The sequence below is a fragment of the Thalassophryne amazonica genome, unplaced genomic scaffold (genome assembly GCF_902500255.1).
Source record: "Thalassophryne amazonica unplaced genomic scaffold, fThaAma1.1, whole genome shotgun sequence".
NCBI classification, from domain to species: domain Eukaryota; kingdom Metazoa; phylum Chordata; class Actinopteri; order Batrachoidiformes; family Batrachoididae; genus Thalassophryne; species Thalassophryne amazonica.
Window position 1 is genome coordinate 106,992 of NW_022986234.1, and position 23,106 is coordinate 130,097.

General features: G+C 43.8%; 1 protein-coding gene across 2 annotated transcripts in view; it reads left to right on the forward strand.

The window, feature by feature from the left end:
* The window catches only part of LOC117505643 (far upstream element-binding protein 3-like), a 92,751-nt gene that overhangs the window by 19,043 nt on the left and 50,602 nt on the right, over positions 1 to 23,106 (forward strand). For both annotated transcript variants that reach the window (XM_034165215.1, XM_034165216.1), the window contains exons 3-4: positions 15,908 to 15,941; positions 16,123 to 16,169. In XM_034165215.1, coding sequence (XP_034021106.1) covers positions 15,908 to 15,941; positions 16,123 to 16,169 — 81 coding nt within the window. The remainder of the gene's footprint in view (positions 1 to 15,907; positions 15,942 to 16,122; positions 16,170 to 23,106) is intronic.

Here is a 23,106-nt window from a genome sequence, read left to right on the forward strand (position 1 = left end):
AATCTCATTGGAACGGCACCAAACAAAAGTTCCAGCATCATCACCTTGCCCAATGCAGATTTGAGATTCATCACTGAATATGACTTTCATCCAGTCATCCACAGTCCACGATTGCTTTTCCTTAGCCCATTGTAACCTTGTTTTTTTCTGTTTAGGTGTTAATGATGGCTTTTGTTTAGCTTTTCTGTATGTAAATCCCATTTCCTTTAGGCGATTTCTTACAGTTCGGTCACAGACGTTGACTCCAGTTTCCTCCCATTCGTTCCTCATTTGTTTTGTTGTGCATTTTCGATTTTTGAGACATATTGCTTTAAGTTTTCTGTCTTGACGTTTTGATGTCTTCCGTGGTCTACCAGTATGTTTGCCTTTAACAACCTTCCCATGTTGTTTGTATTTGGTCCAGCGTTTAGACACAGCTGACTGTGAACAATCAACATCTTTTGCAACATTGCGTGATGATTTACTCTCTTTTAAGAGTTTGATAATCCTCTCCTTTGTTTCAATTGACATCTCTCATGTTGGGGCCATGATTCATGTCAGTCCACTTGGTGCAACAGCTCTCCAAGGTGTGATCACTCCTTTTTAGATGCAGACTAACGAGCAGATCTGATTTGATGCAGGTGTTTGTTTTGGGGATGAAAATTTACAGGGTGATTCCATAATTTATTCCTCAGAATTGAGTGAGTGCATATTTTTTTCCCTCTGCTTGGTCTAAAAAAGTAACCGTTACTGACTGCCACAATTTTTTTTTTCCTGATTTCTTATAGTGTTTCTTAAAGCCAGAAAGTTGCCATTTGAAATGACTTTAGTTTTGTGTCATGTCTGTGATCTGCTTTTTTTCTACAAAATTAAACAACTGAATGAACATCCTCCGAGGCCGGTGATTCCATAATTATTGCCAGGGGTTATATGTAATAGTATGTGGTGGTTAACATGATCCAACGTACTAAAGATTGAACTCCCCTTCTTGTAGTTTTTAAACCTCTGGCCCTGACAGTAGATCTCCATGTAATGTGGAGGTGCATCAGGAATGGCATCTGGCATAAAACTTGTGCCAATTCAACATGCCGATCTACCTTGGATTTGCTGTGGTGACCATGAGTGCAAACAAGGGAGCAGCTGAAGGGAACTACACTGTCGCAGGCAGTAGAACCATTCCAGTGGCGTGGCCTCATTTAAATCCTGATTGATTTCTGTGAGAGGAAATTTGTAATCTGTTTGCTAGCTGCACTTTTTCGATAGCTGTAGATGGGAATTAAATTCTGCCGCTCAGCATTAATGCTAATTAGCATGTACGCTAACATGCAGCACTATTGAGTTAGCAGATGTGAGCCAAAGGATTTCTGGTGTGTAAATGGATTAGTGCCAATCTGTCAGCGTGCACCAAAGCTCCCTGAGGTGAATCAGTGCAGTAGTAGGTGAAGTTTTTGGTCTTCCCATGAGTGTTTAAATTCATTTAATCCTGTGTGTTCATCACAAACGACAACATCACTTTTCAAACTTGCGTCACAGCCGTTGATGTCAGCCCTGCATGTCAGAGAAAGTGTGCTGATTGCTTCTGTAAGAAATTAACACTGTATTTTTCTGACATCGTGTTTAACACCTTTGGAGTTGGACAGTAAAATGCGCGGCTGTGAGCAGCTCGCGCTGCTTGTTGTTGTTGAGCGGACTCAGGAAGTGTCTGGCTGTCTGTCCTTCCCTTCAGTGTATCTGTAACAGAAGTCCATATCTGGACTCCTGCTGGAGCCCCTCTGCTTTCTGTTTGACACGTCTATGCTCCGCATGAACGACCGCAGTGTTTCCTCGGAGACGGGAGCGTGGATGCGTTGGTTTTTAAGGCAGGTTGTTTCTCACAGACCTGGTTTGTCTGCTTTAATTTGTTTGATTTTGGCTGCAACTCTATAAATCTTTTTTAAAGACACTCGATGCTTCATTTATAAAATTCATGACTAACAGTGTGCACACAGAGGTGGAAAGACACACACACCATTCTCTTATTCAGTGCATCCGGAAAGTATTCACAACGCTGCACTTTTTCAACATTTTATGTTACAACCTTATTCCAAATATGTATGTAATTAATTTTATTTCCCTCAAAATGCTACACACAATACCCCATAATGACAATGTGAAAAGTTATTTCTTTTGAGATTTTTGCAAATTTATTCTTCTTCTTCTTCTTTGTCTTTTGGCTGTTCCCGTTAGCGGTCGCCACAGCAGATCAATCGTTTCCATCTCACCCTGTCCTCTGTATCTTCCTCTGTCACACCAACCACCTGCATGTCCTCTCTCAGCACATCCACGAACCTCCTCTTTGGTCTCCCTCTTCTCCTCCTGCCTGGTGGCTCCATCCTCAGCATCCTTTTCCCTATATACCCTGGGTCCCTCCTCTGCACATGTCCAAACCATCTCAATCTCAACTCTCTGACTTTGTCTCCAAACCGTCCCACCTGAGCTGTCCCTCTATGTTCATTCCTAATCTTGTCCATTCTTGTCACTCCCAAAGAGAATCTCAACATCTTCAGCTCTGCCACCTCCAGCTCTGCCTCCTGTCTTTTTGTTAGTGCCACTGTCTCTAAGCCGTCCAACATAGCTGGTCTCACTACTGTTTTGTAAACTTTCCCCTTCACTCTTGCTGATATTCTTCGGTCACAAATCACTCCTGCCACCTTTCTCCACCCACTCCACCCTGCCTGCACTCTCTTCTTCACCTCTCTACCACACTCTCCATTACTTTGAACAGTTGACCCCAAATATTTAAACTCATCTACTTTCACCACTTCTACTCCTTGTAACTGCACTATTCCACTGGACTCCCTCTCATTCACACACATGTACTCAGTCTTGCTTCTACTGACTTTCATTCCCCGTCTCTCCAAAGCATATCTGCACTTCTCCAGACTAGACTCAGCTTGCTCTCTACTCTCACTACAGATCACAATGTCATCTGCAAACATCATAGTCCATGGGGACTCCTGTCTGATCTCATCTGTCAACCTGTCCATCACCACTGCAAACAAGAAAGGACTCAGAGCTGATCCTTGGTGTAATCCCACCTCCACCTTGAATGAGTCTGTCATTCCGACTGCGCATCTCACCGCTGTCACACTATTCTTGTACATGTCCTGCACTACCCTAACATACTTCTCTGCCACTCCAGACTTCCTCATACAATGCCACAACTCTTCTCTTGGCACCCTATCATAAGCTTTTTCTAAGTCCACAAACCCACAGTGTAACTCTTTCTGTCCTTCTCTGTACTTTTCCAACAGTATTCTCAGAGCAAACATTGCATCTGTAGTGCTCTTTCTCGGCATGAAACCATATTGCTGCTCACAGATCTTCACCTGTTTTCTAAGCCTAGCTTCTACTACTTTTTCCCATAACTTCATGCTGTGGCTGATCAGCTTTATGCCTCTGTAGTTACTGCAGCTCTGCACATCACCCTTGTTCTTGAAAATAGGAACCAGCACACTTCGTCTCCACTCCTCAGGCATCCTCTCACTTTCCAAGATTTTATTAAATAATCTGGTTAGAAACTCTACTGCCATCTCTCCTAGACATTTCCATGCCTCCATTGGAATGTCATCTGGACCAACTGTCTTTCCACTCTTCATCCTCTTCATAGCAGCCCTCACTTCTTCCTTGCTCATCTCTGTTACTTCCTGATTTACTCTCACCACATCATCCAGCCTTTTCTCTCGCTCATTTTCTTTATTCATCAACTCTTCAAAATATTCCCTCCACCTTCTCAGCACACACTCCTCACTTGTCAGCACATTACCATGTGCATCTTTTACCACCCTAACCTGCTGCACATCCTTTCCAGCTCTGTCCCTTTGTCTGGCCAGTCGGTACAAGTCCTTTTCTCTTTCCTTACTATTCAACTTCTTGTACAGCTCGCAATATGCCTTTTCCTTTGCTTTTGCCACTTCTCTTCTCGCCTTACGCTGCATTTCCTTGTACTCCTGTCTACTTTCTTCATCTCTCCGACTATCCCAAAACTTTTTCGCCAACCTCTTTCTCCTTATGCTTTCCTGGACCTCTTCATTCCACCACCAAGTCTCCTTGTCTTCCTTCCACTGTCCAGATGTCATACCCAGTACTGCCCTAGCTGTCTCCCTCACCACATCTGCAGTACTTTTCCAGTTGTCCAAATTGCTTCCCCTCCAACTAGTGCTTCTCTCACCTGCTCGCTAAATTTCACACAACAGTCTTCCTCCTTCAGCTTCCACCATCTGATCCTTTGTTGAGCTCTCACTCTCTTCTTCTTCTTTACCTCTAAAGTCATCCTACAAACAACCATCCTATGCTGTCTAGTGACACTCTCTCCTGCTACCACCTTACAGTCTGTGATTTCTTTTAGCTTGCATCTCCTATAAAGAATGTAGTCCACCTGTGTGCACCTTCCTCCGCTCTTACATGTTACCCTGTGCTCCTCCCTTTTCTTAAAGTAGGTATTCACCACAGCCATTTCCATCCTTTTTGCAAAATCAACTACCATCTGTCCTTCCCCATTCCTGTCCTTGATACCATATCTACCCTTTACTTCCTCATCACCTCTGTTCCCTTCACCAACATGCCCATTGAAGTCAGCTCCTATCACCACTCTTTCATGCTTGGGCACACTCTCCACCACCTCATCTAACACACTCCAGAAATCTTCATTCTCATATGCGCTGATGATATTCATCATCACCCCTTCAATTTCCAACTTCACACTCATCACCCTGTCAGACACTCACTTAACCTCCAACACACTTTTAACATACTCTTCCTTTAAAATGACCCCAACACCATTTCTCTTCCTGTCCTCACCATGGTACAACAACTTGTACCCACCGCCGATGCTCCTGCTCTTGCTTCCCTTCCACTTGGTCTCTTGCACACACAATATGTCTACCTTTCTCCTCTCCATCATATCAGCCAGCTCTCTCCCTTTACCAGTCATACTACCAACATTCAAAGTCCCCACTCTCATTTCCACCCTTCTAGTTTTCTACTTCTCCCGCTGTTCGTGGCAACGTTTTCCTCCTCTTCTTCGTCGTCTTCGCCCAGCAGTAGCCCAATTTCCACCGGCACCCTGTTGGGCAATAACACCGGTGGCGGACGTTGTTAACCCGGGCCGCGACCGATCCGGTATGGGAATTCGATTCTGAGTCTGCATAGTTGGGTTGGCTTGTTTTACGCCGGATGCCCTTCCTGACGCAACCCTCCTCATTTATCTAGGCTTGGTACCGGCACTCAAAATGTACTGGCTGCACACCCCATGTGCAGCCAGTGCAGCCAAATTTATTAAAAATAAAAAATCTAAGAACTCACATGTACATATGGTGAGGCAAATAAGTATTTGATCCACTGTCGATTTTGCAAGTTTTCCCACCTACAAAGAATGGAGAGGTCTGCAAATTAATACAAAAAAAATCATACAAATGTGATTTTTCTGAATTTTTTTAGATTCTGTATCTCACAGTTGAAGTGACCTACGATAAATTTATCGTACTGTAACTTGCAAAATCGACAGTGGATCAAATACTTATTTGCGTCAGTGTAAGTGTTCACAGCCTTTGCCATTAAACTCAAAATTGAGCTCAGGTGCCTCCTGCTTCCACTGATCATCCTTGAGATGTTTCTACAGCTTAACTGAAGTCCACTTGGGGTAAATTCAGTTGATTGGACATGATTTGGAAAGACACACACCTGTCTACATATAAGGTCCCACAGTTGACAGTCAGATCACAAACCAAGCATGAAGTCAAAGGAATTGTCTGTAGACCACTGAAACAGGATTGTCTGGAGGCACAAATCTGGGGAAGGGAACAAACATTTCTGCTGCTTTGAAGGTCCCAGTGAGCACAGTGGCCTCCATCATCTGTAAATGGAAGAAGTTCAGATCCACCAGGACTCTTCTGACAGCTGGACACCTGTCTAAACTGAGCGATCGGAGGAGAAGGACCTTAATCAGGGAGGTGACCAAGAACCCGATGGTCACCCTGTCAGCTGTCCGTCTAATTATCAATAAATAAATAAAAATACTAATAATTTTTTTGTGTTGTCATTATGGAGTGTTGTGAGTGGAATTTGATGGGAAAAATTTATTTGGTCCATTTTGAAATAAGACTGTAACATAACAAAATGGCGGAGAAAGGAAGTGCTGTGAATACTTCCTGTACTGTAAAGCTCAGTCATGGTATTGTGTGCACGTGCACTCACATCCACTCCTGTCTGCATCATCAATGGATGTAGACACGCCCACTGACTAATTATCTGCATAAAAAAAACACTCTGCACCAAAAGTTGTAAAGCGGTTGATTATTTTCGGTTTGTAGCAAACAGGGAGCTGTTTTTTTTTTTTTTTTGTTAAGTCAGAAACCTTCAGATGCATTTGTCTCACAGATGGTCTCACAGTGTCCACGTTGAGGACGGCTATCTTTGGCCGTGTCTCCTTCTGTCGTTATATTTCACTGAATCATTTTGATAATTAGTGTGGTTTGAAGCACATACCTGATGATGGATTTCAGATTCAAGTGTGACTATCCCAGAATGCATCTGTGTCCTTGAAACAACAAAACAACACTCCACATTGTCTGACAGTAAATGTGGAAATCAGGCAGCAGAAAACATGTCAAAGCACGTACATCTGCCAGAAGCCAGCAGCAGAATCCAGATCTGGACCAAACTGCATTTGTGGACAATCACATTTTTTCTCTTTTAATTGTGTGGTAATTAGGAGAAAGTCGGCTTTTATTTCCTGTTGTTTGCATATGTTAAATAATGTGAAACGTTTTGTGCAATTCTGGTCAGAACTGTCAAACATGAATTTTAACCTCACGCACTTATCTTCAACCGCTTAGTCCAATTAAGAGTTGCAGGGGGCTGGATCCTACCCCAGCAGTCATAGAGTGTGAGGCGGGGTTCACACTGGACAGGACACCAGTCTGTTGCAGGGCCACATACAGACAAACAAACACATTCACAACACTCACACACACCTACGGACAATTTAAAGTGCCCAGTCCATCTAACCTGCATTGGATGTGGGAGGAAGCCGGAGCACCTGGAGAGAACCCACACAAACACAGGGAGAACACGCAGTCTCTGCACAGAAAGGCCACAGGTGAGCATCGATCCCATGGCCTTCTCGCTGTGAGGCAATAGTGCAAACCACTAAGCCACCGTGCTGCCCGAATTTTAACCACATTTTTTAAAATAAGTTCAGAAATACGGTGCATCCAGAAAGTATTCACAGCACTTCACTTTTTCCACATTTTGTTGTTACAGCCTTATTCCAAAATGGATGAATTAAATTTTGCCCCTCAAAATTCTTCTCACAACACCTCATAATGTAAGCAAGTCCCTTCAGCTGCTCCCTTGTTTTTACCCAGGGTCGCCACAGCCGATCTGAGCTGGATCTGCATTTTGAATTGGGACAGGTTTTACCCGGATGCCCTTCCTGATGCAACTCCATGTCACGGAGAAATGTGGCAGGGGTGGGGTTTGAACTGGGAAACGTCCGCACTTAAACCAAGTGCACTGACCATTTGGCCAACACCAAGTGACCACATGAAAAAAGTTTTTTTGAAACTGTTGCAAATTTATTAAAACAATCTAAGGTATCTCATGTACATAAGTATTCACAGCCTTTGCTCAATACTTTGTTGATGCACCTTTGGCAGCAATTCCAGCCTCAAGTCTTCTTGAATATAATGTCACAAGCTTGGTGCACCTATCTTTGGACAGTTTGGTTCATTCCTCTTTGCAGCACCTCTCAAGCTCCATCAGGTTGGATGGGGAGCATCGGTGCACAGACATTTTCAGATCTCTCCAGAGATGTTCAGTCAGATTCAGGTCTGGGCTCTGGCTGGGCCACTCAAGGACATTCACAGAATTGTCCTGAAGCCACTCCTTTGATATCTTGGCTGTGTTTAGGGTCATTATCCTGCTGAAAGTTACTTTCATTAGTTACTTCATCCAAACCATCAACATGTCTATTAGACCCCATTCCTACCAGGCTGCTCAAGGAAGCCCTACCATTATTTAATGCTTTGATCTTAAATATGATCAATCTATCTTTATTAGTTGGCTATGTACCACAGGCTTTTAAGGTGGCAGTAATTAAACCGTTACTTAAAAAGCCATCACTTGACCCAGCTATCTTAGCTAATTATAGGCCAATCTCCAACCTTCCTTTTCTCTCAAAAATTCTTGAAAGGGTAGTTGTAAAACAGCTAACTGATCATCTGCAGAGGAATGGTCTATTTGAAGAGTTTCAGTCAGGTTTTAGAATCCATCATAGTACAGAAACAGCATTAGTGAAGGTTACAAATGATCTTATGGCCTCAGACAGTGGGCTCATCTCTGTGCTTGTTCTGTTAGACCTCAGTGCTGCTTTTGATACTGTTGACCATAAAATTTTATTACAGAGATTAGAGCATGCCATAGGTATTAAAGGCACTGCGCTGCGGTGGTTTGAATCATATTTATCTAATAGATTACAATTTGTTCATGTAAATGGGGAATCTTCTTCACAGACTAAGGTTAATTATGGAGTTCCACAAGGTTCTGTGCTAGGACCAATTTTATTCACTTTATACATGCTTCCCTTAGGCAGTATTATTAGACAGCATTGCTTAAATTTTCATTGTTACGCAGATGATACCCAGCTTTATCTATCCATGAAGCCAGAGGACACACACCAATTAGCTAAACTGCAGGATTGTCTTACAGACATAAAGACATGGATGACCTCTAATTTCCTGCTTTTAAACTCAGATAAAACTGAAGTTATTGTACTTGGCCCCACAAATCTTAGAAACATGGTGTCTAACCAGATCCTTACTCTGGATGGCATTACCCTGACCTCTAGTAATACTGTGAGAAATCTTGGAGTCATTTTTGATCAGGATATGTCATTCAAAGCGCATATTAAACAAATATGTAGGACTGCTTTTTTGCATTTACGCAATATCTCTAAAATTAGAAAGGTCTTGTCTCAGAGTGATGCTGAAAAACTAATTCATGCATTTATTTTCTCTAGGCTGGACTATTGTAATTCATTATTATCAGGTTGTCCTAAAAGTTCCCTGAAAAGCCTTCAGTTAATTCAAAATGCTGCAGCTAGAGTACTAACGGGGACTAGAAGGAGAGAGCATATCTCACCCATATTGGCCTCTCTTCATTGGCTTCCTGTTAATTCTAGAATAGAATTTAAAATTCTTCTTACTTATAAGGTTTTGAATAATCAGGTCCCATTGTTGTGAAAGTGTAGTGACACGGACCCACAACAGGGGGCGTAAATGAATGGACAATAGAAGGAGTTAAATTTGAACACTTTACTGTTGTGAATGCCACAACCACACACAGCAGATTATAGAATAAATACAAAGTCAATGGATAAAGGTGTCGTGTGGGCAGGCTCGACGATAGGAGACGTCCGTCTAGAGAAGAACCGGAACCACACGATTTCCTCCGCCACCGAACCCGAAGGATACTGGAGCCGCCAGGTCCCGATTCCCTCAGGTGGCCACCGTCTCCGCGTGTCGGATCTGGTACTGCTGGCGAAGAGCAAAGACAGTCAAGTGTGGGTGTGTGTACACCCAGTAACAACAACGGTGGTAATTCCACCTCCACCTCTAACACACACTCGTGCAGCGTCTGTCTATTCACTTATCTGGTGGAAAGCAGAGCGAAGCAGTCGCGGCCCACGCCGGTCCTCCGGGGAGACAGCTGCAACAATGTATCTACTGGAATCAATATTGGAATATTCAGGCTGAGAGTATTACCTCCGTAGAAGAACGATATCTCGGCGACGTGGTGGAGGTGTCATCCTGCTTTTATCCGGGGTGAAGTGCAGATGATCGGTGACAGCTGTCATAGTTGATGAGTGACAGCTGTCACCTCGGCTGTTCCTGTGAGGCGGCAGCGCCCTCTCGTGCCTGAAGCCCGCACTTCAGGCAGGGCGCCCTCTGGTGGTGGGCCAGCAGTACCTCCTCTTCTGGGGGCCCACACAACACCCATCTTATCTTAGGGACCTCATAGTACCATATCACCCCAATAGAGCGCTTCGCTGTCAGACTGCAAGCTTACTTGTAGTTCCTAGGGTTTGTAAGAGTAGAATGGGAGGCAGAGCCTTCAGCTTTCAGGCTCCTCTCCTGTGGAACCAGCTCCCAATTCAGATCAGGGAGACAGACACCCTCTCTACTTTTAAGATTAGGCTTAAAACTTTCCTTTTTGCTAAAGCTTATAGTTAGGGCTGGATCAGGTGACCCTGAACCATCCCTTAGTTATGCTGCTATAGACTTAGACTGCTGGGGGGTTCCCATGATGCACTGTTTCTTTCTCTTTTTGCTCTGTATGCACCACTCTGCATTTAATCATTAGTGATTGATCTCTGCTCCCCTCCACAGCATGTCTTTTTCCTGGTTCTCTCCCTCAGCCACAACCAGTCCCAGCAGAAGACTGCCCCTCCCTGAGCCTGGTTCTGCTGGAGGTTTCTTCCTGTTAAAAGGGAGTTTTTCCTTCCCACTGTTGCCAAGTGCTTGCTTACAGGGGGTCGTTTTGACCGTTGGGGTTTTTACGTAATTATTGTATGGCCTTGCCTTACAATATAAAGCGCCTTGGGGCAACTGTTTGTTGTGATTTGGCGCTATATAAATAAAATTGATTGATTGATTGATTGAAAGATGAACCGTCACCCCAGTCTGAGGTCAAGAATGCTCTGGAGCAGGTTTTCCTCCAGGATGTCTCTGTACATAGCTGCATTCATCTTTCCCTCAATCCTGACTAGTCTCCCAGTTCCTGCTGCTGAAAAACATCCCCACAGCATGATGCTGCCACCACCATGCTTCCCTGTAGGGATGGTGCCTGGTTTCCTCCAAACATGATGCCAAAGAGTTCAGCCTTTGTCTCATCAGACCAGAGAATTTTGTTTCTCCTGGTCTGAGAGTCCTTCAGGTGCCTTTTGTCAAACTCCAGGTGGGCTGCCATGTGCCTTTTACTAAAGAGTGGCTTCCGTCTGGCCACTCTACCATATAGGCCTGATTGGTGGATTGCTGCAGAGATGGTTGTCCTTCTGGAAGGTTCTCCTCTCTCCACAGAGGAATGCTGGAGCTCTGACAGAGTGACCATCCGGTTCTTGGTCACCTCCCTTACTAAAGTCCTTCTCCCCGATCGCTCAGTTTAGACGAGCAGCCAGCTCTAGGAAGAGTCCTGGTGGATCTGAACTTCTTCCATTTACAGATGATGGAGGCCACTGTGCTCATTGGCACCTTCAAAGCAGCAGAAATATTTCTGTACCCTTCCACAGATTTGTGCCTCCAGACAATCCTGTCTCAGAGGTCTACAGACAATTCCTTTGAATTCATGCTTTGTTTGTTCTCTGACTGTCAACTGTGGGACCTTATATGTAGACAGGTGTGTGTCTTTCCAAATCATGTCCAATCAACTGAATTCACTCCAGGTGGACTCCAGTTAAGCTGTAGAAACATCTCAAGGATGATCAGTAGAAGCAGGAGGCACCTGAGCTCAATTTTTAGCTTCATGGCAAAAACTGTGAATACTTAAGTACATGTGATTTTTTTTTGTGTGTGTGTGTTTTTTTTTTAAATTGTGGTACTGGTGCAGTGTTGACTTAAACTTATTATTTATTAAACTGTTTTCTGGACTTTCTGTAGTTTTGATTCTTGTTTTTATGTTTATTTCTTAAAATCTGTGATTCTGTTGTGACTGTAATCAGTTTCTTTGTTTTTAGTTTTCAACCCACTATATTTCTTTTTTTTTTCCTGCTCATACTCATTTCATTTGTTAATGTTCATCCATTCCTGCATTTAAGGCCTGAAACATATTGCAAAAAAAAAAAGTTGCGATGGGCAGTTTAGTTCCAGTATTGAGGTAGAAATAATTAAATAATGTTATTTCAAACAGGGGCAGTACGATGGCTTAGTGGTTAGCACTGTTTTCGAGTTTGCATGCTCTCGCTGTGTTTGCGTGAGTTTCCTCCAGGTGCCCCAGTTTCCTCCCATGGATTGGAATCTTTAAAGTCCCGTTTACACTCAGGCGGTAAGAGCTCCCGGAAGCGTCCCGGAAGAGTTTTTGGCTGTCTTAAAGATCACACGCTGTTGTTAACGCCGGCACAAGGGAGCGTGGCTTAGTTCCGGCTTTACCGGGAATCGGCGAAAAAATTATTCATGTCGAATAATTCCAGGAGCGCTCACAGCGTGACGACAGCGACAACGCGAACAACGGCGTTTGATACTTTTTAATCGCCGTTTCATCCTGCCGCTTCCTGAAGTGCCGCTGTTCTCGTCGCACCGCGATGACCAATCAGGGACTGAATATGTAGTGACGTGGAGATGTCTGAAGTTTGAAGATGTGAACATGTCCTGTATCTGGTAGCAGCCTGTGAGCAGGACTTATGTCTCTTTTGTCCTTTATTTTACAATCATGACAGAGTTTTTGGAGTGAGCAGCAGCACCACAGCAGCGTGGAGCGGAGGTTCTTTTTATTTTTATTTTACGTGCGTGTGCGCGCGAATCGTCCTGGAGATTATTTTGCTTATTAGCTACACAGCCTTATAATAAAGCAAATGGTGACTGGCTTCTAAACACAATTATGACAGTGTTTTTTGGGGGAAAGAGGTAGGAGGAGCCCCGCAGCAAACAACAGCAGGGAGTGGAGTTTCTTTTTTCTTTCTTTTTTTTTTTACGTGCGCGCAAGCGAATCGTATGTAGAGAATATTTTATTAATTAACTACACAGATGTATAATAAAACAAATGGTGACTGGTTTCTAAACACAATTATGACAGTGTTTTTTGGGGGAAAGAGCGAGGAGGAGCCTCGCTGCGCGCGCTCTGCCCCTTTCCACCGCGAAAACAGCCGGAACTACCGCGAACTTTGGTCTACGTATTACTCGCCGACAAAACCGTCTATGTGTAACCTGGGCTTTGTCTCTAGGTGTGCGAGTGGGTGTGAATGTGTTTGTTTGTCTGTTTGTGTCCCTGTGACAGACTGACGTCTTGTCCTGGGTGAACCCCACCTCATGCTCAATGCCTGCTGTGATAGGCTCCAGCCCCCCGCAACCCTTAATTGGACTAAGCATTTGAAGATTGTGTTTGTGTGTATTTCAAACAGGTGATTGTAATCACAAAAATCATGCCAAATCACAACAGCATCCCCTTGAGGCGACACTGTTGTGATTTGGTGGTCTATAGGTTCAATAAATTGAATTGACTTGAATTAATCATGATTTGGTACAAAACCAGTATCCTTGAAAAACTGAGTCTTTGAGGAGCAACAATAGAAAAAGTTTGTCAACAAATGTGTGAGAAAATTATTGAAATGTTTAAAACAATGTTCGTCCAAGAACGTTGGTAAGGGATTTGAACATTGGTAAGGGATTTGAACGTTGGTAAGGGATTTGAACGTTGGTAAGGGATTTCAACGTTGGTAAGGGATTTGCATATTTCTCCCTCAACAGTGCAGAATATCATTTAAACAATTCAAGGAATCTGTAGGAATTTCAGCGCGTAAAAGGCAAGACTGCAAGCCTAAGTCGAACACCCATGATCTCTGACCCATCAGCCGGCAATGCATCAAGAACAGTCATTCATAGGGGGAGGTGGGTGTTGGGCTTGAGACCAGAGGATCCTTTGTTCAAATCCCAGCCTGACCAGAAAAATCACTAATGGCCCAGTCACACGGCACTTAACGAAGAGCAACGAAGCCCTGACGAAACAAGAAATCTGGACTTTTGTTGACTTTAATTGGCTTTGTTCCTGTAGCTGGCGCTTCATCAGGATTTTTAAACTGTTGAAAATTTTGAACGAAGGGCATTGAAAACCTCAATTCGTCTGTTTTGTTTTGCTGTTGTTCCTGACGTTTTTAAGTGTTTTAGTTTTTGTAACGTTATTGTTTAATTTGACTTCGTTCCAGCAGCTGAATGTTTTCACACAGTGCAGAAGCCGTTTGTGAGCGCTGAGGCTGCTGCTGTTTTCATGTACTGTCAGAAATTAAAGGGCAAACTCAGCCTGTTTGCTTGGATTTTTTAATCTGAGTGGGGAGTCAGGTTCAATGGGCTCAGGCACCAAGATACAATTACTTATTTTGCCACAAGCATCTACTGAATTTGAAACAACAAAGTTGTGTAATTTCCGACGGTACTTGAACGCAGTGGTAGCGAGAGCAGCAGCTCCTGCGTGTGCTTATTATTTTTTATTAAATATAACAATATGAGTGTAGGAATGACAATCCAGCCCTTATGTACATGTGGCTGAAATAACCGCACATGGGGAGTCAATGCGCCTTCACACCCACTGATCAGTTTACTGCTTTGATATATTCAATCAACTTTACACTTATATTTATTCCCCCTTTTGACAGGTTTCTGTTATGAATCAATATATATGCTTTGTAAGGTAATACAGTGATACTGCAGTGACCACGGCACACCAGTGTTTTTTTTTTTTTCTTCTTCTTCTTATGATGAAGGCGATGATCCCTCTTTTGTTCTGGATGAGGAACCAGAGCAGGTGGGTCCACCGATGTGCACACAGATCTCCACAGCTTCTGTTTGCAGTTTCTCAGAGATGCATACGCACACTGCTCCAGCTGTGGCTCCAGGCGCGTTTCGTTTAATGCGTCGAGATCGTTAGCTTCGGTTTTGTTAATTTCCTCTTTCGTCCCTTTTGCACTCTTGCTTCACAGGCTGTTCGGTGATAAAGTTCTTTCGTCCACATTTTCTCAACGAATTGACTTTTTTTTTTTACATTTTTCCTTCGTTCAGCAATCGTTGTGTGCCATGTGACTGGGCCATTAGGGCCCTTGGCCAAGGTCCTTTATCCCCTAGTTGCTCCCGGTGTGTAGTGAACACCTTGTATGGCAGCAGCCTGACATCGGGGTGAATGTGAGGCATTATTGTAAAGCACTTTGAGCGTCTCATGCAGATGGAAAAACACTATATAAATGCAGTCCATTTACCATTCATCAATACCTGATATACCCACATGGGCAAGGGATTACTTTGGGAAGCTTTTGTCATGCACTACAATACAAAGTTACACTCACAAATCCCACTTAAATCTTAACTCTGCCAAGAAGAAACCCCAAATTTACCTTCTCCCAAAGTGGCTTCAATGTCTCTGGGCTCTGAGGCTTCTGGGTGGGATCTCCACACAGTGTAAACATATATTGTGGTCAGAGGCATCAATACTCCAGATTTTTTTTTTAGAAGAAATGGACACTGTATGCTTCACACCAAAGACAAAAAGGACTGTCCAGAGTCCAGACTGTTATCAGCAACAAGTCCAAAAGCCAGGTTCTGTCTGGTCTGGGGTTGTGTCAGTGTCCTTGGCAAAGGTCATTTACACACTGTAATGACAGCATTAATGCAGAAAAGTACACTGAGATTTTAGAGCAACACATGCTGTCTTCAAGACTTCATGTTTTCCAGACACGTTCATGCATTTTTCAACAATACGATGCAAAACCACATTCTGCACACATTACAGAGACATGGCCGCTGCTGGACGAGAGGGTAAGGAGCCTGGACCGGCTTGGCCTCCAGCCCTGACCTGTCCACATTACAGAACATGTGGTAGAATTTTGAAACAAAAAAACAGTTGGAGTCCCAACATTTTTTTTAATGTGTTGCAGGAATGGATGAATACTAACAATCAAAATGAAATGGATCCAAAAAAAAAGGGAAATATCTTGGGTTCATACTGTCTGCAATGAAACAGAAGTCAAAGTAAATGTCAGAAGTGCTTTTTTCTTTTTTCTTTTTTTGTATATCATCCCCACATTTTCTGATTTGTTTTTATTATTATTATTATTACTTGTCTGTTTGTGAGCCAACCAGTTTTATTTTCTTTTGAAGTGCCTTTTTCAGATGTTTATTTCTCTGTGTCTCAGTAGGTAACCAGTTAGCCGCCATGGGACACCAGAGGTAGGACCGCTCTTCATATTGATTGACAGATGGGCCCTTGTGCCTTGTTTGTAAATAGATGTGTATGTGTGACAGTACATAAGTGTTATTGATCGGCATCAGCATAATCACTTATCGACACTCTGGCGGGGGTCTCAGTGTTTGTGTGTGTCTGGGATGTTAATGTGTGTTTGTGTTGCAGGGTAATCACAGAGGATTACAAAGTCCCCGACAGGATGGTGGGCTTCAGTGAGTATGACCTTTGACCTTTCAGGCTGTCCTGCTGATCAGTCGTGTGCAGACCTCAGTTTAGTTTTTAGCAGGTGAAGCACCATCTGAACCTTCTTGGGGTTTGTGGCAGTTGATAACTCGGTCAGTTTGCTATTGGTTCTGATTGTCATGCAGAACCAAAAGTTCTCTTTAGAATCATTTGACCTCAGCTAGAACCCTTCTGTTAACCTCTAAAGTATTCATCTGGACCTACTTACATGAGCTAACACTTTTGAGCAAAGTTGGAACTTTTTATTCAACTGTTGCAGGCAGACATTTACGCACACCTTGAAGCTAAAAACCTTCAAACTCAGATTTGCCTGACTGCACATGTTCTGTTTTACCAAACAGTACAGCGCCCTCTGTGTCAGAGGAGAGCTACTGCCCCAAGCTCAAGTAGGAGTTCAAGTATCTCGGGGACTTGTTCAGGAATGAGGCTTAGGTGGAGCGTGAGATCAACAGACTGATTTAGTTTGTGTCCAAAGTCCTGCGGATGCTGTACTGCAGAAAGAATCTTGATTTCACCGTTGGGTATCTGGGTTTACTCTCCGGGACAGGGTGAGAAGCTCGACTCGCTGGGAGGACTCTGACTAGAGCTACTGCTTTTGATTCAGGCTTCTGGTGAGGATGCCCCTTGGTGGTCTCCCTAGGAAGATCTTCCAAGCACATTGAACTAGGAAGAGCCCCTGTGGAAGACCCAGGACATGGTGGAGGGATTATATTTCCCAGCTGGTTTGGGAACACTTCGGGATCCTCTGGGAAGAGTTACAGGACTTATCTGAGGATAGGGAACTATGGGATTAGCTGCCACTGTGACCTGGATTAGTAGATTGTAGAGTTGCATGTGGAACTATAAAACTTCTTTAAAATGGTTCCTAAAGTGGAACTTTTTTGTTTTGTTTTTGCTCTAGAAGTCTTGTTGTTTTCCATTTCAATTTATTTTTTCAATTTATTTTCATTTATATAGCACCAAATCACAACAACAAAGTTGCCTCAAGGCACTTCACACAAGTATGGTCTAACCTTACCAACCCCTAGAGCAAGAACACAGGCGACAGTGGTAAGAAAAAACTCCCTCTGATGATTTGAGGAAGAAACCTCAAGCAGACCAGACTCAAAGGGGTGACCCTCTGCTTGGGCCATGATACAGACATAAATGACAGAACAATTCACAAAACGAATATACAGGAAATGTTGCCAGTGCACAGGACAGGAGGGTTACAAAAACAGACACCACACCCATCTGCATGGAGCTGCACCTCAAACAGAGAGAAAAACAGAATCAGGCATCAGAAAGACAAAAAATACAGTATAATTTGCCAGCATTAAACAACAAGAAAAACAGAAGAAATACTAAGGTGATCGCCAGCCACTAGCCCTAAGCTTCACTAAAAGACCCAGAATTTAGATAAAGTTGAGGCCGCGGCACGCTCCGTTTACAAATAAAATGAGTTAAAAGAGTAAAAGCATAGTAACATAATATGACAGTAAGCTAGCCATACGAAAGGGAAAATAAGTGTGTCTTAAGTCTGGACTTGAAAGTCTCCACAGAATCTGACTGTTTTATTGATGCAGGGAGATCATTCCACAGAACAGGGACACAATAAGAGAAAGCTCTGTGACCCACAGACGTTTTATTCATTTGAGGGACACAAAAGTAGTCCTGCACCCTGAGAACACAGAGCCAGGGCCGGTACGTAGGGTTTAATTCGGTCACCTAAGTAGGGAGGTGCCAGTTTGTGAACAATTTTATAGGCTAGTAACAAACTTAAAATCTGATCTCACAGGGTCTCAGCATCAGCCATAGACAGGATGGGACGAATCTTCACTATATTTTGCAGGTGGAAGAAAGCAGTCCTCGTAATATCTCTGTGGAGACAACTTAGGATCAAAAATTACCCCAAGGTTCCTCACTTTGTCAGTGTGATGTATGACACACAAGTCTAGGCTAAGTGTTAGCTGGTCAAATTGATGCCAATGTCTCACTGGGCCAAGAACCATAATTTCAGTCTTATTGGAGTTTAAAAGTAGGAAGTTGCTAGACATCCAGCTTCTCACTGATGCAAGGCAATCTTCTAAGGATTTCATTTGGATGAGATTACCAGCAATTATCGGCATGTATAACTGAGTATCATCAACATAACAATGAATGGTAATCCCAAAACGCTGCAATATGTGCCCAAGGGGTGCTATATAAAGGGGGAAAAGCAGGGGGCCTAAGACGGATTCCTGTGGAACCCCAAATTTTATGTCACTAAGGTTAGAGTTTTTGTTATTGTATAAAACACAGTGAGAACGATTGGTCAGTTATAACCTCAACCATGCAAGGGCACTCCCAGTAATCCCAAAATGATTTTCCAGGCTATCAAGTAGACTGTGGCTACTTTTACATGCCATTAATATTCGGATAAGGTCAATATTCCGGTTTCTGAATAACCCATTTACATGCTTCAGCAGACAGAGTTACTCCTGTATACATGGTCATTGGTATAATTTGGAATATCCCCATCTAAACAGCGACACATGTCTTCCACCGGTGCTTGATTTAGTCTGGTGTTCGTGCAAATCCTGCTTTGCGTAACTTTTCAGCCACCTTCTTGTAAATGTCGCTATCTCTGTACTTTCTACCATCAATAAAAGACGTTATATTCATATCTTTCATGATACTAATAAAGTACAGTGGTCCCTCGTTTATTGCGGGAGTTGCGTTCTAAAAATAACCTGCAATAGGCGAAATCCGCAAAGTAGTCAGTGTTAGTTTTTACAATTATTATAGATGTTTTAAGGCTGTAAAACCCCTCACTACACATTTATACACTTTTCTCAAACAGGCATTGACATTTTCTCACTTTTCTCTCATGTGTAAACACTCTCTTTTCTGGGTGAGAAGATTATAAACAGACATACGCAGAACACAATGCGCAGCTGCCGGAGCGGTCCGCATCAAAACAGCAAGCATAGTCTCTGGACCTGTTGCCAGAGTTGGCGCAGCTCCGCACAGCAAAGGGGGGGGGGTGTGTGTGAGTGGCCCGCTGCAGCGTTTACCGAGCCCGCAGACTAAGTCAGTGCATCGGACGCAGCGAAAGCAATCGCGGTGATGCCGACCGGTGCTGTGACCGTCCCGCCTGATAAGGACGTAGAACACAATGCGCTATTTACCTCTGCTTCTGTGGTGTCCAGTGGGTTGCGCACGCCGCATACAAGTAGTTGCCGTACTCAAAAGACCAACATTCTTTGCGGATAGGACGTGCAGAACACAAAATAATGTTCCTTTCTATGGGGATATCCCGATGCGTGTTATATTCGGGTTAGAATCAGAATCATAAGAAGTTTATTGCCATTGCCAGTGAACAGGATTCACAGACTAGGAATTTGCTTCGGTACAATGGTGCAACATTAAGAAGAGATAAAATGCTAAGATAAAATATAGCATATGTGTCAAAATAAGATAAAATATAAGATAAAAAAAAGAAATATGAAAGGCTGTGTGCAACAGAAAAACAGAGAAACAGAAAAAACAGTCCAGTGGGAGGAGTGCAATTAAAAACCAAAGTACATTTGTCTAAAGTGACCCGTGATAAAATGATAAAGTGACAGAGTTAAGGTTAAGGTGACTGAGTTATGAGCAGTTCATGAGTCTAACGGCAGAGGGGAAGAAACTGTTCTTATGGCGGGAGGTTCTGGTCCAGATGGACCGTAGCCTCCTGCCCGAGGGGAGTGGTTTGAATAGACCGTGTGCAGGGTGAGAAGGGTCAGCTGTGATCCGACCTGCTCGGCCCAGAGTCCTGGAGACGTGCAGATCGTGGAGAGATGGAAGGCTACAGCCGATGACCTTCTCAGCAGAGGCCACAATGCGCTGCAGTCTGTGTCTGTCCCTGGCTGTGACCCCGGCGTACCACACCGTGATGGAGGAGCAGAGGATGGACTCGATGATGGCCGTGTAGAACTGCACCATCAGCTGGACAGGCAGCTTGGTCTTCTTCAGCTGCCGCAGGAAGTACATCCTCTGCTGGGCCTTCTTGATGAGGGAGCTGATGGTTGACTCCCACTTGAGGTCCTGGGTGATGGTGGTGCCGAGGAAGCGGTGACAGACCACAGTGGTGATGGGGCTGTTGGTGAGGGCGAGGGAGGGCGGGGGGCTGTGGCTTTCCTGAAGTCCACGATCATCTCCACTGTTTTCTTGGCGTTGAGCTCCAAGTTGTTGCTGCTGCACCAGGTCACCAGCCGGTCCACCTCCCTCCTGTAGGCAGACTCATCCCCATCCGAAATGAGTCTGATGAGGGTGGTGTCATCCGCAAACTTGATGAGCTTTACAGAGTCGTGGCTGGAGGTGCAGCAGTTCATGTAGAGAGAGAAGAGCAGAGGGGAAAGGACACAGCCCTGTGGAGATCCTGTGCTGAGAGCCCGAGTGTTCGAGACATTTTTTCCCAGCCTCACACGCTGACTCCGGTCCGTCAGGAAGTCTGTGATCCACCTGCAAGTGGAGTTGGGCACGTGGAGCAGAGAAAGCTTGTCCTGGAGCAAAGCTGGAAGGATGGTGTTGAATGCAGAGCTGAAGTCCACAAACAGGATCCTAGCGTAGGTTCCTGGGGAGTCCAGGTGCTGCAGGATGGAGTGCAGGGCCAGGTTTATGGCGTCATCTACAGACCTGTTGGCTCTGTAGGCAAACTGCAGGGGGTCCAGGAGGGAGTCGGTGATGGACTTCAGGTGGGATAAAACCAGGCGTTCGAAGGAAAGAAGAAGAAAAGGAGTAACCCAGGGGTCTTATTCGGGTTTTTAAAAACTGGAATATGAGCATATTCGGGTTTTTGCGGGTGTTTACATGGCCGTGCGCAACCGGGTTATTGCTAATATTCCGTTTATGAAAGGGTTATTGGCTGCATGTAAACGTAGTCTGAGATGATCCACGGTATCAAACGCAGCACTGAGATCTACAGTGAGGAAAATAAGTATTTGAACACCGTGCGATTTTGCAAGTTCTCCCACTTAGAAATCATGGAGGGGTCTGAAATTTTCATCTTAGGTGCATGTCCACTGTGACAGACATAATCTAAAAAAAAAAATCCGGAAACACAATGTATGATTTTTTTAAGAATTTATTTGTATGTTACTGCTGCAAATAAGTATTTGAACACCTGTGAAAATCAATGTTAATATTTGGTACAGTAGCCTTTGTTTGCAGTTACAGAGGTCAAATGTTTCCTGTAGTTTTTCACCAGGTTTTCACACACTGCAGCAGGGATTTTGGTCCACTCCTCCATACAGATCTTCTCTAGATCTTTCAGGTTTGGAGTTTCAGCTCCCTCCAAAGATCTTCTATTGAGTTCAGGTCTGGAGACTGGCCAGGCCACTCCAGGACCTTAAAATGCTTCTTACGGAGCCCCTCCTTAGTTGCCCTGGCTGTGTGTTTGGGGTCATTGTCATGCTGGAAGACCCAGCCATGACCCATCTTCAATGCTCTTACTGAGGGAAGGAGGTTGTTTGTCAAAATCTCACAATACATGACCCCATCCATCTTCCCTTCAATACGGTGCAGTCGTCCTGTCCTCTTTGCAGAAGAGCACCCCCAGAGTATGTTTCCACCCCCATGCTTCACGGTTGGGATGGTTTTCTTGGGGTTGTTCTCATCCTCTAAACATGGTAAGTGGAGTTGATTCCGAAAAGCTCTATTCTGGTCTCATCTGACCACATGACCTTCTCCCATGCCTCCTCTGGATCATCCAGATGGTCACTGGTGAACTTCAAATGGGCCTGGATATGTGCTGGCTTGAGCAGGGGGACCTTGCTGCCCTGCAGGATTTTAAACCATGACAGCATCATGTGTTGCTTATGTAATCTTTGTGACTGTGGTCCCAGCTCTCTTCAGGTCATTGACCAGGTCCTCCTGTGTAGTTCTGAGCTTTCTCAAAGTCATTCTTACCCCACAAAGTGAGATCTTGCATGGAATCCCAGACCGAGGGAGATTGACAGTCATCTTGTGTTTCTTCCACTTTCTAATAAATAATCATAACAGTTGTTGTCTTCTACCAAGCTGCTTGCCTGTTGTCCTGTAGTCCATCCCAGCCTTGTGCAGGTCTACAGTTTTGTCCCTGGTGTCCTTAGACAGCTCTTTGGTCTTGGCTATGGTGGACAGGTTGGAGTGTGATTGATTGTGTGAACAGGTGTCTTTTATACAGGTAACAAGTTCAAACAGGTGCAGTTAATACAGGTAAAGAGTGCAGAATAAGAGGACTTCTTAAAGAAAAATTAACAGGTCTGTGTGAGACAGAATTCTTGCTGGTTGGTAGGTGTTCAAATACTTATTTGCACCAGTAACATACAAATAAATTCTTAAAAAATCATACATTGTGATTTCTGGATTTTTTTTTTTTTTTAGATTATGTCTCTCACAGTGGACATGCACCTAAGATGAAAATTTCAGACCCCTCCATGATTTCTAAGTGGGAGAACTTGCAAAACCGCAGGGTGTTCAAATAGTTATTTTCCTCACTGTAACAGCACCAGAACCGTAGTGGTGTCTGAAGTCATTGCAAGCAGAAGATCATTCACCACTTTAGTGAGAGCTGTCTCTGTGGAATGATATTTTCTAAAAGCAGACTGCAGTGGCTCAAAAAGATTTTTCTCGGTAAGATAATCTACAAGCTGCTGTGAAACCACTTTTTCCAGAATTTTAGAGCAAAATGATAGATTTTATATCGGCCGATAGTTTTTCAGATTAGGTTTCTTAAGTAATGGTTCAATCACTGCAGATTTGAAACATTTAGGAACAGATCCAGACATTAAAGAAATATTAATAATTTCCAGCACAGTCGGCCCAAGAGTGGACCACAGGTCCTTAAACAGTTTTGTTGGTATAGGATCAAATAAACAGGTTGTGCTTTTTGTAGACGTTACAAGTTTCGTCAGCATGTATAGA